This window comes from Rhinopithecus roxellana, chromosome 4 (genome assembly GCF_007565055.1).
Source record: "Rhinopithecus roxellana isolate Shanxi Qingling chromosome 4, ASM756505v1, whole genome shotgun sequence".
NCBI classification, from domain to species: Eukaryota; Metazoa; Chordata; class Mammalia; order Primates; family Cercopithecidae; genus Rhinopithecus; species Rhinopithecus roxellana.
The window spans coordinates 23,710,533-23,725,820 of NC_044552.1; the positions used below are offsets into that span (position 1 = coordinate 23,710,533).

At 46.1% G+C, this 15,288-nt stretch overlaps 1 protein-coding gene across 5 annotated transcripts in view; it reads right to left on the reverse strand.

Moving 5' to 3' along the window:
- Nucleotides 1-1,506: 1,506 nt before the first annotated feature.
- Nucleotides 1,507-15,288, reverse strand: part of LOC115896793 — a 70,933-nt gene continuing 57,151 nt past the window's right edge. For 2 of the 5 annotated variants that reach the window (XM_030928109.1, XM_030928102.1), the window contains exons 4-6: nucleotides 5,243-5,347; nucleotides 3,398-3,508; nucleotides 1,507-1,909 (exon numbers count right to left, since the gene is read on the reverse strand). In XM_030928109.1, the coding sequence (XP_030783969.1) occupies nucleotides 1,736-1,909; nucleotides 3,398-3,508; nucleotides 5,243-5,347 (390 nt within the window). In that variant the 3' untranslated portion in view covers nucleotides 1,507-1,735. The other 3 variants (XR_004056662.1, XM_030928110.1, XR_004056667.1) reach the window with 3 other exon arrangements.

A 15,288-nucleotide genomic window follows, 5' to 3' on the forward strand; every position in this document is an offset into this window, starting at 1 on the left:
CTAGAATAACGTTTGGCCAAATATCTGGGCTCCTTTGTGACCCAGTCACGTTGAGAAATCAAATTAATCATCACAAGGAACAAATCAGATAATATTTACTTGGATATTAGACTAGAGTATTGGACATACCGAGTGCTCTGTAAATGTTAGCCTTACAAATGTAAAGCGGTGTTTTAGATTTACAGAACACAGTAGATCCTAAGGTATCACAGGCTTGTTGATTAACTCTGCTGGGAAAAGTAACACATGGGAAATTTAGTTGTGGAAATTGAATTTTGTCATTTTGCTTTTGTCTTTGCTTTTCTGTGTAAGTGAAGGAGTATCAGGCAAATTTCTGAGTACATGGGGCATGCGCTAAAGGGGTTCCATTTGGCATTCGGAGCCAGTTTTGTCACACTACAGGAAAAATAAACCGTTATTTAAGAACTTCCCTGCCAGCTCTCACATTGGGGACTGGCTGGTCCATCTAGCCTGGTTGATTGATTCCAAAAATATGTGTAGGGAGGTGCAGTGACTAAACGTGAAGAATGGGGAACTCTGGAAGTGCAGAACTGAGGCCCACAAGGAAACAGAGGCCTCCCTCTACTTCATGGAAGATGAGAGGAGATGCTCATCCCTGGGATAGAAAAGCCATTGGACTTGGAGACTCAGTGAGTTGTATTCCCGATCTCACCACTGGAGGGAGGTGGGAGAGGGGTATGAGTGAGTGTGGAGGGGCTCAGAAGCCCAGCCAGCTAGTGTGCAGATTCTCACCAGGGCTCTTTGAAGCCTAGAGGGCACCCCAGAGGAGGAAGGGAAGGACAAAGCCTGCCTGGGGTCACAGGAAAAGAGGAGAGAGGCAGACTGAAGGAAGCCCAAGACTACAAAGTAAAGAAAATGCCTCTTTTAGTCACTCAAGACTTTGTCAGACACAGACTGGGAGGAGTGGCTCACACCTATAATAGCACTATGGGAGGCTGAGTTGAGGCCGGGAGTTCAAGACCAGCCTGGACAACAATGCAAGAACCTATCTCTACAAGAAATAAATTAATAAAAGACTTCATCGAACATGACTAGAACCCAAGAGGTGGGCACCTGGTAGAGTCATATAGGAAGAATGGAGCGATGGGTTTGGCAGTTGGGGTGGGGAAACAGGGAGGAAAGGAATGAAAAAAAACTCTTGAGGGTAGATGATGGTGCCAGTCTGAGAATCAAGCGCCAGTTCCATTCTACTGTGCGTCTAGTCACATTGGCGTAGACGTCCAGGCGGGAGGAGGAGCAAGGTGTGGGATCAGCTACATGGGCTTCCAAAGGTAATCCCAGGTGCCACCTCTCCTCTATACTTACTAGGAATCCCAGGCCCTTCCCTTAAGTGACACCATCCTGCATCCTTTGTACCTCTCTTTCCACTTCTTCTCACAGCCTTTCCCTCCCTCCTCCACTCTCCTGGCCAGGACCCACACTCACTCCACCTCACCTCTCTCTTTTGATCAGTCCCATAGTTCAGAAAGGAACAGAAATACCTGCTGAATAAATATTTATTTAGTGCTCTCTGGGCATGTATTTGAGAACAATGACATTGTTTCCAGTCTCAATGCACTTTCACCACATCTGATTTTCAGCTATGTGAGGAAGGCCATCTATATGATCAACCTATCACCCAGTGAAGGAAACTGAGGCCCAGAGCCCTGAGGATGCTTGCCCAAATCACCCTGCCCTTCAGCTAAATCACCCAGAACAGGATCTTGCAAGGGCCCTAAGAGTCAGAGAAGACCACAGCCCCTCGTGTTGGATTCTGCTGCCTGCCCAGGAAACTGGGTGGGAACCATTCAGATTCTTCCTGCATGAGAAGGGTGACCCGTGCCCTCTGGGATCCTCCGGTGGCCCCAGTTGTTCCTGTTGGGGATGACCTCGACTCCCGAATCCAACCCTGTAAAATGAGAATAAATTCAGACATTGGAAGGCATGAAACATTTTCTCCCAATAGCAAAGTTGAAGGATGTACTCAGAGAGGAGGGAACATAGCAAGAAGAGAAGGAAGGAATATATATTAAAAAGAATACAAAACAAAAATAAGCAGACCAAGATGCAGAATGTATAGAATCAGGCATCAACCCGTGGAAAGGTGAAAGGGCAACAGGACCAGAAAGGAAGAGGGTCACCCGGGTGGGTGGATGGCAGAGGGGAAGCCATCTCCAAGAAGATGACCTTGACAACAGCCACCGTAAGTTTAAATGTATTGAGAAGACATTTACTCATCTAAGGGACAGTTGGTGAATTCATTTATTAAGGCTCATGGAAAGTCAGAAAATGAAAATGCCAGGCAATTATCAATTCTCTGAAAATATCAACAAGCATAGAAAGAAAAACTAAGAGAGTTTAACATGTGGCTCAGGTCTGAGTAGCACTCACATAAGTCAGTAATTTTAACTTTGGCTCTCAATGCACTCAAAATCTCCACCTGCCTACACGAGGAGGATGAAAGTGTGTGTGCCGGGGTAGGTACTATGGATTGAAGGGATATTGAAAAGTCAATACAGGCCGGGCGCGGTGGCTCAAGCCTGTAATCCCAGCACTTTGGGAGGCCGAGACGGGCGGATCACGAGGTCAGGAGATCAAGACCATCCTGGCTAACCCGGTGAAACCCCGTCTCTACTAAAAAATACAAAAAACTAGCCGGGCGAGGTGGCGGGCGCCTGTAGTCCCAGCTACTTGGGAGGCTGAGGCAGGAGAATGGTGTAAACCTGGGAGGCGGAGCTTGAAGTGAGCTGAGATCCGGCCACTGCACTCCAGCCCGGGAGACAGAGCGAGACTCCGTCTCAAAAAAAAAAAAAAAAAAAAAAAAAAAGAAAAGTCAATACATAATATCTAAAATGGAAACGTTTGAAGTGGCATAAATGTATATTATCAAAAGACATAAAGATAAAGAACAACATATGAACTAAAAGGCTTCTGTGTGGTTGTTTGCCAGGAAGCTGGTGGCTAGGAAGGATTGAGAGGGAGTAGAGGGGAGACCATGTTTTGGAACAGGGGAAATGAAAGGGAAGAAGGTAGCACCCGGAGCCTGCCTCATGCGGAGAACAGGGTTCCACGCAGTGGTCCAGGATCTCAGGGACTTACTGTGGCTGAGGCCACCTGCCCCCAGGACAAGCCCTTGGCATTGAGTCTACTGAAATGTGGGGAGGGACAAGAGGAGGCCTTCGAACCTTTGACCTGAGCAGCCTGGCTTACTCTAGACTGTCTTGGCTCCTGTCCAGAGATTAATGTAACAAATTGTCTCCAAATTCACCCAAGGGAGCGGAGTTCCTTCCCCTACTCCCTATCCCCCTCAACACCACCCTTTCTGGAAGTGTTATTCTGAACATGTTCTCGGATTTGTTTTTCTCAGTGGAGAAAGAGAGGATAGAAGAGCACTCACCCAGCAGAACCAGAGGGAGGCAGCTCCAAGGACTCCAGTGGCCACCAGAGTCCACCATGATCCAGGGCTGGAGGTGCACAGTGAGATCCTCAGCGCAGAGGGAGAAATCTCCTGGGGTAGGAAGGAAAAACAGAATTGGGGAGCATTTCCTTACTTCACAGCAAGTGCAAACATGATGGGAAGGCATAGAGAAAAAGGAAGAAATTATAGAGAAAGGTGCTTGTTTAGGGAGAGGTGATACTGCGGGAGGGGTACACCAGACCCAGCAGTGGTGGGGGGTAGGAGAAATAGGTATAACCCTTGACTAGAGAATGGATACTTGAGGTCAGAATAGTTACTAAATGAAGAGGATTTCATACGTTTTAAGGACGTTGATTTATGTTATAGTTTGTCATTGGAATTTAAGGGAGAAGAAAGGAAACTCATAAATAAAAACAGGCTGCATGTGATAAAATCAACAGTCAGCCCTGGGACTTGTGTTTTCAAAATGCTTTATCCAGGTGCGACCCCTCTGACTTCCTGGATTCCCCACCCTGCAGCACCCAGTTCCCTCTCCTGTAATGAGACTGGGGTCAGGAGGAGAGATGGACAGAGGGGCCCATGCTGAAGGCAGTCAGTCACCTGTGCCTGCAGATGAGAAACCGCAGCCTAACCTGACGGAACCTCATGCGGAAAAAGAATTTGAACCACTAGCCTCCAGCACAGAGAATCCACCCCAGCTCAGTATTTAGTATTTAGAGATGTAGTGTTTAGTATTTAGAGATTCCTAAACACTGAGGGCTCTGCCCAGTCTGGTTTGACCATGCGCCTCCTTCCTCACACTGTGGGGCCTTGGCTTTCCCTCCCAGTTCCACACCCCCAGATGCTGGTACCATGGTCAGATTCATCGTGGACACCGCTCCATCCGACATGGGAACACTTTTGATCCAGCCGCTTTGACAACCTCGTCCAGTCTCCTCTGGAGAGAGCCACCGAGCCCTTTGCTGATGAGCTGAGACTGACGGGGAACAGGGTTGCGATATCCGATGCGGTTGGGGATCAACACCAAAGTCGTCTCTTAACGACCAAGTAGGCTCTAACCGCGGAAGTCGTCTCTAACCACTGATTCCCCCAGAAGAGGAAGAAGCCTCTTCTCTAAGTACGCTAAGCCGAAAAACTAAGCGGAAATACTAAGCTGAAATAATAAGTACATTAAGCTTACAAAATAAGTTGAAACAGCAAACCGCTGAAAGAGTAAACCTCAGGCATGACTGAAAAACCTCAACTTAAATAGTGCGGAGCTGCCACTTGGTTTCAGCGGCTTGTAGTCGAGGAGGAGGCCGCCAGGCTTTAGCGGCTGCAAGATCCAAGCGCGCTCCCTCCCAGCGGTGGCCCCGGGTTCAGGGAACCAGGGCTGCTTCTCTCCGAGGCTCGTCGCCTGAGAAACCCTTGCTCCAAATCTTGGCTGGCCTCTCCGGGAAGCCTTGAAACTCAACTCCCGGATGGGCCAGGAAGGCTGTCCAAGTTGGGCAGCGCCGGGCCGGGGCCTTCCTCAGAGCCGAGCTGCTCGCCGCCCTCGAGGCCCAGTCGAGCCTGGAGGAGAGACCGGGTCCGCGCGGGTGGGGCCCTTGGTGCCTGGCGACACCATGAGCACCCACCCTCCAGCTTGGGGCGGGATAGCCCAATTGGATGCTGGGGGTGGTCTGTTTGGAAACCACTCTCCGCTTTGAGGAGGCGCGCAGAGGTTCCCTGGGAGGAGGAGGCTCTGAAGGAAGAGGGGCGGAGGCGAGGCCTCTCGCCAGCCGCGCCTCCGGTCCAGGCCTCCCTGTGTCCACATCAGGTCTCCGGGCTTTTCACAACACTGACCTTGACAGCGCCCAAATTCCGCGGCTTCCATCGAGTCCTCTCTTGCCCTGCGTGGCCTAGAGGGTGCAGCGCTGGTGACTTCAGGATGTGGCTGTGAGCGCGGGTCTGGGGCCAAGAGCAGAAACAAGAGAAGACCTGCTAGGCCACCACTGGTCCTTCGACAGCTTCACTGGCTCCAGATTCGGGTTTGCCCAGCAGGCGTTAGGTGTCCATGCTCCCTCTCCACCTCCCTGCCTCTCTAAGGAGGACCTGGCCCATTTGGAAGCCCGGGGCGTTCTGTGGGCTGGGTGGTCAAAAATTGTGTGTGGAGGAGGGGGTGAATTGAGATTAGATGTGAAAAACAGGGAACCTGGGGACCGCAGGGTTGGGGCCCAGGAGGGAACCGAACCGAAGCTTCCATCCAAGACTAAGTGAGGAACACTGCAGCAAGAGGAGGAAAGACTGATTCACAATTGACTTGTAGATGTAATCGATTTTAGTCCCTGTGTGACCCCCAGAAGTCTGCAGCTTTATCCTTGGTGAGCTCTGAAGGCCCCTGGGGAGAGCTGAGCCCAAGATACTTTTTAATTCTGCAAAGGTACTTCGCATGAGGCAGGTCTCCTCTATGCCCAGGAAAGGAAGGCTGAGCGAGAGGGTGTCTGAAAAAATTAACAGGAGAAAAGGTCAAGTCCATTTTTGATATCCTGTACTGAACACAGATCAATTAACTGGTCCCAGGATTGATGGCAACAGGCCTATAACTGGTCTCCTAGTTCCTATCCAGTCCTTCCCCCATAAACTCAGAACCCTGTCCTCTTGGAACAGTGAATCCCCAGCAGAGGACCTCAGCTCCCAAGGTCCATTCAGCCTAGGCTGCCTGGAACCCGCTAACCTGCCCAGGAGCTGTTAACACCTGGAGCTCCGTGCAGGAAGAATGCAGGGGCACTTGGTGGGGAGGTGAGTGAGTGCAGAGGGGTTCCGGGAACTCTTTTGGCCCTTGGAGTAGCTCCCACTCAGGCTGTCCTGCAAGTCCTCACAAGGCCCACCACTGAGCAGGAAGAATGTCCCCAAGAGAGGCAAGGGGTGGGGCAAAGGCAGGTGTAGGGTCACTTGCACTTTGTGGCAAACTGGAGAGGGAGAGGAGAGGCAAGGAGTACTGGCCCTCAGGTGGAAACCTAGAGCACATTGCCTAAAGGGAATGGGAAGGGAACCACAGCCATGCTCCTCCACAGAAGACCTGGCAGATGGGAGAGGGTAGTTTTGAGGACTGAAATCCCTACCTCATAGGACTCTGGATACTTGGACACTTGCTTCCTCCTGTGCTTCTCTATGAATCTCAGGACTATGTTTGGGACACTCTCTGCACTCTTATTCTTGTAATTCTCTTCTCTGGATGGCCTTCTTTCCCTTGGAGTGCAGCAGTGGCCATCAGATTCTTGGGCTGAAGGTCACTGGGTAACTCTGGGTGACTGTGGGATTCTGGGGCCATTACTTCCCTTTCTTAGCCACCCCATGCTTCACAAAACTGAGCTCCAGAGTAATGTGCATCTCTCCCTGCGCAGCACAAAGGAATTATTAATTTTAAAAAGACATGGAATGGAATGGTGTTTATGGAATGGAATGGTGTTTATGGAATGGAATGATGTTTATGGAACCAATTGGTTAACATGAAAAAATATGGACTTCCCAGTTTTCTGCCTTTCCTGAGAACTTGATCCTAAAACATTGATCTCATGTCAATCTTCTGCCTTAATGGGAATTGCTGTAGCCAGTCTGTTCTAAGGGCGTCCCGTGAGCCCCAAGGGTTGGAGAAGACAAGGCCACTTTTCCTAAACACATACATGGTTCTGTCCTGGCCAGATCAGTGGACTTCCAGTGTCCTTCCTGAGTCACACCAAGGTAAACTGCACAGACCAGAAACCCACATTTTAAAAAGAATAAAATTAAGTAAGTGGCCTGTAGTGTGTGGGCTGGGGTTGGTGCGGGCTTCTGGCTTGGCCACCGGTATCCGTGGTTCAGCCCCGGGGCTTTTCTGGCCTGGCTTTGTATCCGAGAGTTTTTGCCCTGCTCGGCGGTGCTCCTCCGGGGCGGGAGCCGCGAGGCCCGGGCGAGCTCGGGGACGGGGGGAACCGGCGGCTGCAAAGCCTGCGGGGAGAGGGACTCGCAGCTCCTGGAGTTGCGGGCATTCCTAGAAGACCCCTGGGTCCTGACGAAAGATAAGTTGAAGAGTGAGTTGGTCGCCATTAAAGTGAGGGTCCCGGCCCGAAGCAGCGCAGAGACTAGTTCGCACAGCTGCGCCTGTAGCACTCGGCGCTAGAGCTACCGGCCCGGGCGCGGACAGCGAGGGCCCCGCCTCCCCCAGCTGCGCGGAACTCGAGCTCACCCTGGTCCTGGCTCCGGAGCCGGGCCTCCCGCAGCAGGAAAGCCACGAAGGAAACGGATCAACCCAAACCAAAAAATAAAGCTGATCTCGAGGTAACGACACTCGCTAATGAAGATCTTGTGGACCCGCTTGCGAGGTATGGAGAGAAACCTAGTCCTACTGGAGAACAACCTGGAAGCGATGTGAGAAAAAAAACACTTGAAACCGAAGGAACGAGGACGATCTGTCGCCCAGGCTGGCGTGCAGTGGTGCGATCTCGGCTCACTGCAGCCTCCGCCTCCCTGGTTCAAGAAATTCTCGTGCCTCAGCCTCCCGAGTGGCTAGAAGAACCACAGGCATGCGCCACCTCGCCAGGCTTTTTTTCTTTTCTTTTTTCTTTTCTTTGTGTGTGTGTGTGTGTGTGTGTGTGTGTGTGTGTGTGTGTGTGTGTGTATTTTTGGTAGGGACGGGTTTTCCCCGTGTTGTCCAGGGTGGTCTCCAATTCCTGAGCTCAAGGGATCCGCCCACCTCGGCGGATTAACAATTTAATCTTCAGCAGAAAATGCAAAGCAGAATGGAAATAAAGGTTCTAATAGATACCGTGACGATGAAAAGGACTTAAGTAGAGATAAAGCTTGAGAAGAGAGAACCACTAAAGGGCAGAGCAAAGACTCCAGTAACACTAAAGCAAAGAAGACTTGAGATAGAGCTATTCTCACGCCGGAGTAACTGAGGCTGAACGCACAAGTGGAGCGTCAGAAGGTGGAGCTCTGCAGGACTGGAGTAGAGAGTCTACCGGAGACTGGAGGAGAAAGGCCAAGGAAGAGGGTGGAAACCAGAACATTTTTGCATAGATGGTGCAGTAATTTCAGAGAGCTGCAACTCTAATGACTTCAGGACACAAAACCTTAGTTGTCAGTAGGGTAACTGGAAATTTCAAGCATGCAGCTCCTATTCCGCAACTCACCAAATTCTCAGACATACCCAGAACTCCAAAGAAACTATTGACAAAAAAAAAAAAAGCAGAGGAAAGAAGAGTAGAAAGGGATATTGATGATATTCTTAAGGAAATGTTGCCCTATGAAGCATCTACACCAAAAGGAATTAGTGCAGACCAGTCAAAGGGGCTACAGGCAGGCCATTAGAACTCAGTGAGTTCACGGTGGCAGAATCTTTTTCATCTAAATATGTTCCTAAGTGTGTTCCCTTAGCAGATATCAACTCAGAAAAGACCAAAAAAAGAATGAGCCTTTTCCGTATGGACAAAAATTTTGCTGTTTGTTATTGTGGTAGGTTTTGTTTGTTTGTTTGTTTTTTGGTCTATCAAGCTATAGAAACCAACCACGGAAATCCTTTCTCTAATGTTCTTCCTGATGACTCTAGAAACCCAACTGAATGGAATCCACTTGGCACATTCAACTTGGTCTCCTATTTTTAATAACTGTATTGAAAAACACTTGTGTACACTTGTTGACTTAAATAACTTTAAAAAAGGTGATTTCACCTCAATAAATGTAGTATTCCATGAAAAGCAAACAAAATATGTGTAAATGAACTTCATTAAAGTGTTTTTGGACTCTGGACTAGCAGGAGATCACTTGAAGCCATAGGAAAATCTTTTTTAGCTCTGTAACTTTTTTGTAGGCTTTTTAAATATGTTTTCTACTCACTGTGGACAGTGGACATATTTAAAAACTCATACAGGGTTTTTAAATATGTGGACATCTGGATTTGTTTTTGAAAAATATATATATCTTTATGTTTTGTGGAAACAAGAAGGGCAAAACATGGTAATACAGTATGAAGTTACACATTTAAATACTTTGAATACTTACAGAAAAGAGTGTAAGAATTATCTTCTGCTGAATAAAAACTTTACAGACATGGGAGACAATGAAATTTGGTAAAAGAAAAAGTAACATAGTTGTACTTTTTGTAACTGCTACACAATTTGATGGTGTTTATGAGGGAAAGTACAGGAATAATCTCTTCTGTAACTTTTATTAATAGTTATGTTATTACTGTAGCCCTATCATATTCACTTTTTTTTTTTTTTTTTTTTTGAGGCGGAGTCTCGCTCTGTCGCCCGGTCTGGAGTGCAGTGGCCAGATCTCAGCTCACTGCAAGCTCCGCCTCCCGGGTTTACGCCATTCTCCTGCCTCAGCCTCCCGAGTAGCTGGGACTACAGGCGCCCGCCACCTCGCCCGGCTAGTTTTTTTTTTTTTTGTATTTTTAGTAGAGACGGGGATTCACCGTGTTAGCCAGGATGGTGTCGATCTCCTGACCTCGTGATCCGCCCGTCTCGGCCTCTCAAAGTGCTGGGATTACAGGCTTGAGCCACCGCGCCCGGCCCATACTCACTTTTTAAACGACTGGCTTTTTAAAGTATCATGAAAGTCCTACTTCAGTAAGACCCATTTAAATATCGTTGATGTTTAGCAGGGATCTTTTAATGTAGCATATACATGTTTTAGAGACTGTTGGCTGGCTGTACATGTGTTTAAAAACTGCTAGCTAGCTATGAGGCTACAGTTGAAAACTACACTTTTTTAAAAAATTGTAAACACTGGTCTTATGTTTCATTTGGATTCCTTATTGCGTCATCTTCTGTTAAGAAAAACAAATTTTGCCAATATTTTTGCCTTTTATGTCCCAACACAATTTGATTTAAAAGTACAAAAAGTGTTTGCTTTCAAATTGCATCATAAGCTACAGTTAACACTTAAAGATGGCCGGGTGCAGTGGCTCATGCCTATAATCCCAGCACTTTGAGAGGCCAAAGTGGGCAGATCCCTTGAGCCCAGAAGTTCCAGACCAGGAGTTCTGAATACCTGACAGACCCTTTGTCTACCAAAATACAAGAAAACTAGCCAGACATGGTGGCACATGCCTTTAGTTCCAGCTACTCAGGAGGCTTATGTGGGAGAACCACCTAAACCCAAGAACTCAGGCTGCAGTGAGCCATGACCATGCCACAGCCGCTGTACTCCAGCCTGGGTGATAGAGTGAGAACCTGTCTCAAATAATAATAATGATATTAATAACAATAATAATAATAATTAAAGTTGTATACTTAGAGGTATAAATTCTGTATATGAAGTGGGCATTGTGATTTTGTGTACTCTTGAAATGATTATCTTTGTGATTGATCTTTTTCTAAGCTGTAACTTACCTCATGAATAACTTGGTTACATAAACTAGTAGGTGATTCAAATTTGAACAGAATCGAGTAACACATGAACATTTTAAACTGACTCATTTCAGTTTCAACTTTCTAGTCATTGACCATAAAGCACATTAAAAATGTAAATTAGTCTTCAATATCATCTGAAATGAAAAGATACTTTTTTAAAAAAGGAAGATAAAGATATATATTTAGAACAGCACATAATTTTGATTTGAATTAGCCCTATTCTGATGTTTAGCTTTTAGATATTCTGAAGATATGTTCACTGACTTTGCAATTGAGACCAGAAGGACTTGTAGGTCTGGCCCTGCAGAGTGAGTGGAAGAGTCCTGTTTGCCATATCAGGGAACATTTTCGTAGGCTCCAAGGCTTAGGATATGGCATTTGGGGAGCCCTTTCTTCTGCTTACCATATTACTTCAATGATGTTTGCGCCCCTAGATTTTCACTAATAGTAAAAAGTAAACAAACGGATGTGGAGAAAAATGGAAGATAAGAGGCGGGACTAACTGCAGCTCTTCCCTGGGGTGGACAGAACAGCATGTGGAGACTCACATCGTGAACTTTTGGTTCAAGAACCACGACAGGATCATATCAGGAAAACCAACAGATTCTCAGACTCTGAAAGAAGTGACTTGCCGCTGCAAACTCTGTGAGACAGCTGAAAAACTGTGAGTTCCCAAAGTGTGAGAGAGGGAAAGTCCGCCTCCAAACACACATCCTCACTGGGGAACCTGAAAGTCTGGATCACGGGAGAAGTATTTAACTTTACCTAGAGCTGAAACAAATTTAGAGAGCCCAGTGAAACATAAAGGTAGAAGAAGCAGTGGGAAGAGCCCTGTAGGCACTCCTGGGCCCAGGGAAGTCATTTCTGACTATAGCTCACAGCGGTCCCTTGGGAGGGCAGACAGTGGAATTGGGGAAGGGCCACAGGGAGAAGGAGGCTTCCAGTGAAACTTTATAATAATTTTGACCAAGCGTGAATTTTCCAGGCAATATCAAGGGTGGAAGGGGTGAACAATAAGGGCAGATATGAGCACAGAAGCCATGGGAGGCAGGGAGGGGTGAGACCTGAAAGCCCTGCTTGCTTTCTCAGTAGGGAGGCTTATAGCCTGGGGCAAGATGGGAGCTGGGTGAGGCCTGTCACTCCAGGCTTTCACCCACTTCCCTGGTGACCTGTATGAAGCAGCAGAGGCAGCCATAATCCCACTTGGAATATAACTCCATTGGCCTGAGAACCAGCCTCCCATCCCACACAATGACCACAGCAAGTCCCACCCAAGAAGAGTCTGAGCATGACCAGCATTTGAGAAAATCAGCATACTAAACAAAACTGAAACCAAGGATTCTCAGAGATTCCACTTCACTCCCCTGCTGCCTCCACCACAGCAGGTGCTGGTATCCATGGCTAAGAGACCTGAAGATGGATCACATCACAGGACTCTGAAGACACTCCCCATTATCAGCCTGGAGACCACCAGTAGCTTCGCTGGGTGGTTAGACTCAGAAGAACAATAATGAAAATTGCAGTCCAACTCTCAGGAAGCCCCATCCCAAGGGGAAGAGGGAGAGCACCACATCAAGGCATCACCCCATGGGACAAAAGAATCTGAACAGGAGCCTTCGAGTCCCAGATCTTTCCTCTGACATAGTCTACCCAAATGAGAAGGAACCAGAAAAACAATTCTGGTAATATGACAAAGCAAAGTTCTTTAACACCCCAAAAAGATCATACCAGTTCACCAGCAATGGACCCAAACCAAGAGGATATCTCTGAATTGCCAGAATAAGAATTCAGAAGGTCAATTATTAAGCTACTTAAGGAGGCACCACAGAAAGGTGAAAACTACCAAAAAATTTTTTTAATAATATAGAATATAGATGAAAAATCTTCAGAGAAATAGATATCATAAGTAAAACACAAACACAACTTCTGGAAATGAAGGACACACTTAGAGAAATGCAAAATACACTGGCAAGTTTCACCAGTAGAATCAAACAACTAGAAGAAAGAACTTCAGAGCTGCAAGACAAGGCTTTCAAATTACTCTGATAAAAACAAAACAGCCGGGCGCGGTGGCTCAAGCCTGTAATCCCAGCACTTTGGGAGGCCGAGGCGGGCGGATCACGAGGTCAGGAGATCGAGACCCTCCTGGCTAACACGGTGAAACCCCGTCTCTACTAAAATACAAAAAAAAACTAGCCGGGCGCGGTGGCGGGCGCCTGTAGTCCCAGCTACTGGAGGCTGAGGCGGGAGAATGGCGGGAACCCGGGAGGCGGAGCTTGCAGTGAGCCGAGATCGCGCCACTGCACTCCAGCCTGGGCGACAGAGCGAGACTCCGTCTCAAAAAAAAAAACAAAAAAAAAAAAACAAAAAAAAAGAATCAAAGGAACAAAGCCTCCAAGAAGTTTGGGATGATGTTAAATGACCAAACTTAAGAGTAATTGGTGTTCCTGAGGAAGAAAAGAAATCCGAAAGTTGGAAAATTTTGTTTGAGGGAATAATTGAGGAAAACTTCCCTGGCTTTGCTAGGGATCTGGACATTCAAATACAAGAAGCTCAAAGAACACCTGGGAAATTCATCTCAAAAAGATCCTCACCTATGCACGTAGTCATCAGGTTATCTAGGGTCAAGATGAAGGAAAGAATCTTAAGAGTTGTGAGGCAAAAGCATCAAGTAACCTGTAAAGGAAAACCTATGAGATTAACAACAGATTTATCAGCAGAAACCCTACAAGCTAGAAGGGATTGGGGCCCAATCTTTAGACACCTTAAACAAAATAATTATCAGCCAACAAATTTGTATCCAGTAAAAGTAAGTTTTATAAATGAAGGAAAGATAAAGTATTTTTCAGACAAACAAATGCTGAGAGAACTTGCCACTGTCAAGCCAGCACTACAAGAACTGCTAAAAGACGCCCTAAATCTTGAAACAAAACCTTGAAATACACCAAAATTTGACCTCCTTAAAGCATAAATCTCACAGGGCCTATAAAACAATCATACTATGAAAAAAAAAAGGTATTTAGGCAACAATTAGCACAATGAGTAGAATAGTACCTCACATCTCAATACTAACACTGAATGTAAATGGCCTAAATGCTCCACATGAAAGATACAGAATTGCAATATGGATAAGAATTCACCAACTAACCATCTGCTGTCTTCAAGAGACTCACCTAACACATAAGGACACATGTAAACTTAAGACAAAGTGATGGAAAAAGATGTTCCATGCAAATGGACACCAAAAGCAAACAGGAGTAGCTATTCTTATATCAGACAAAAGAGATTTTAAAGCAACAACAGTTAAAAAAAAAAACAAATCGGGGCATTATATTATAACAAAAGGACTAGTCTGACAGGAAGGCATCACAATCCTAAATATATATGCACCTAATACTTGAGCTCCCAAATGTATAAAACAATTACTACTAGACTTAAGAAATGAAATAGATGGCAACACAACAATAGTGGGGGACATTAATACTCTACTGACAGCACTAGACAGGTCATCAAGATAGAAAGTCTGCAAAGAAATAACGGACTTAAACTATGTCCTTGAACAAATGGATTTAACAGATACTTATAGAACATTCCACCCAACAACTGCAGAATATACATTCTATCCATTAGCACATGGAACACTCTCCAAGACAGATCATATGATAGGCCACAAAACAAGTCTCAACAAATTTGAGAACACTGAAATTTTGTCAGATACTCTCTCAGACCACAGTGGAATAAAATTGGAAGTCAACTCCAAAAGGAGTCCTCAAAACCATGTACATACAGGAAACTAAATAACCTGCTCCTGAATGATAATTGGGTCAACAATACAACCAAAATGGAAATAGAAAAATTTCTTGAACTGGCAGGTGCAGTGGCTCACGCCTGTAAACCGAGCACTTTGGGAGGCCAAGGCGGGTGGATCACCTGAGGTCGGGAGTTTGAGCACCAGCTAGACTGATATGGTGAAACACTATCTCTACTAAAAATACAAAAATTAGCTGGGCCTGGTGGCAGGTACCTGTAGTCCCAGCTACTCAGGAGGCTGAGACAGGAGAATTGATTTGCTTGAACCCAGGAGGCAGAGGTTGCAGTGAGTGGAGATCCCGCCACTGTACTCTAGCCTGTGTGACAGAGCGAGACTCATTTCAAGAGAAAAAAATAAAAAAAGAATATATTTCTCGAGCTGAACGATAATAGTGACACAAACTATTAAAATCTCTGGGATACAGAAAAGACGGTGCTAAGAGGAAAGTTCATAGCATTAAATGTCTACATCGAAATGTCTGGAAGAGTACAAATAGACAATCTAGGGTCACACCTCCAGGAAATAGAGAAAGAAAAACAAAACAAACCCAAGTAAGAGAAAAAAATTAGCAAGATCAGAGCAAAACTAAATAAAATTGAAACAAAAAATTACAAAAGATAAATGAAGCGTAAGCTGGTTGTTTGAAAAGATAAATCTAATTGATAGACAATTAACTAGATTAACCAAGAAAAGAATAGAGA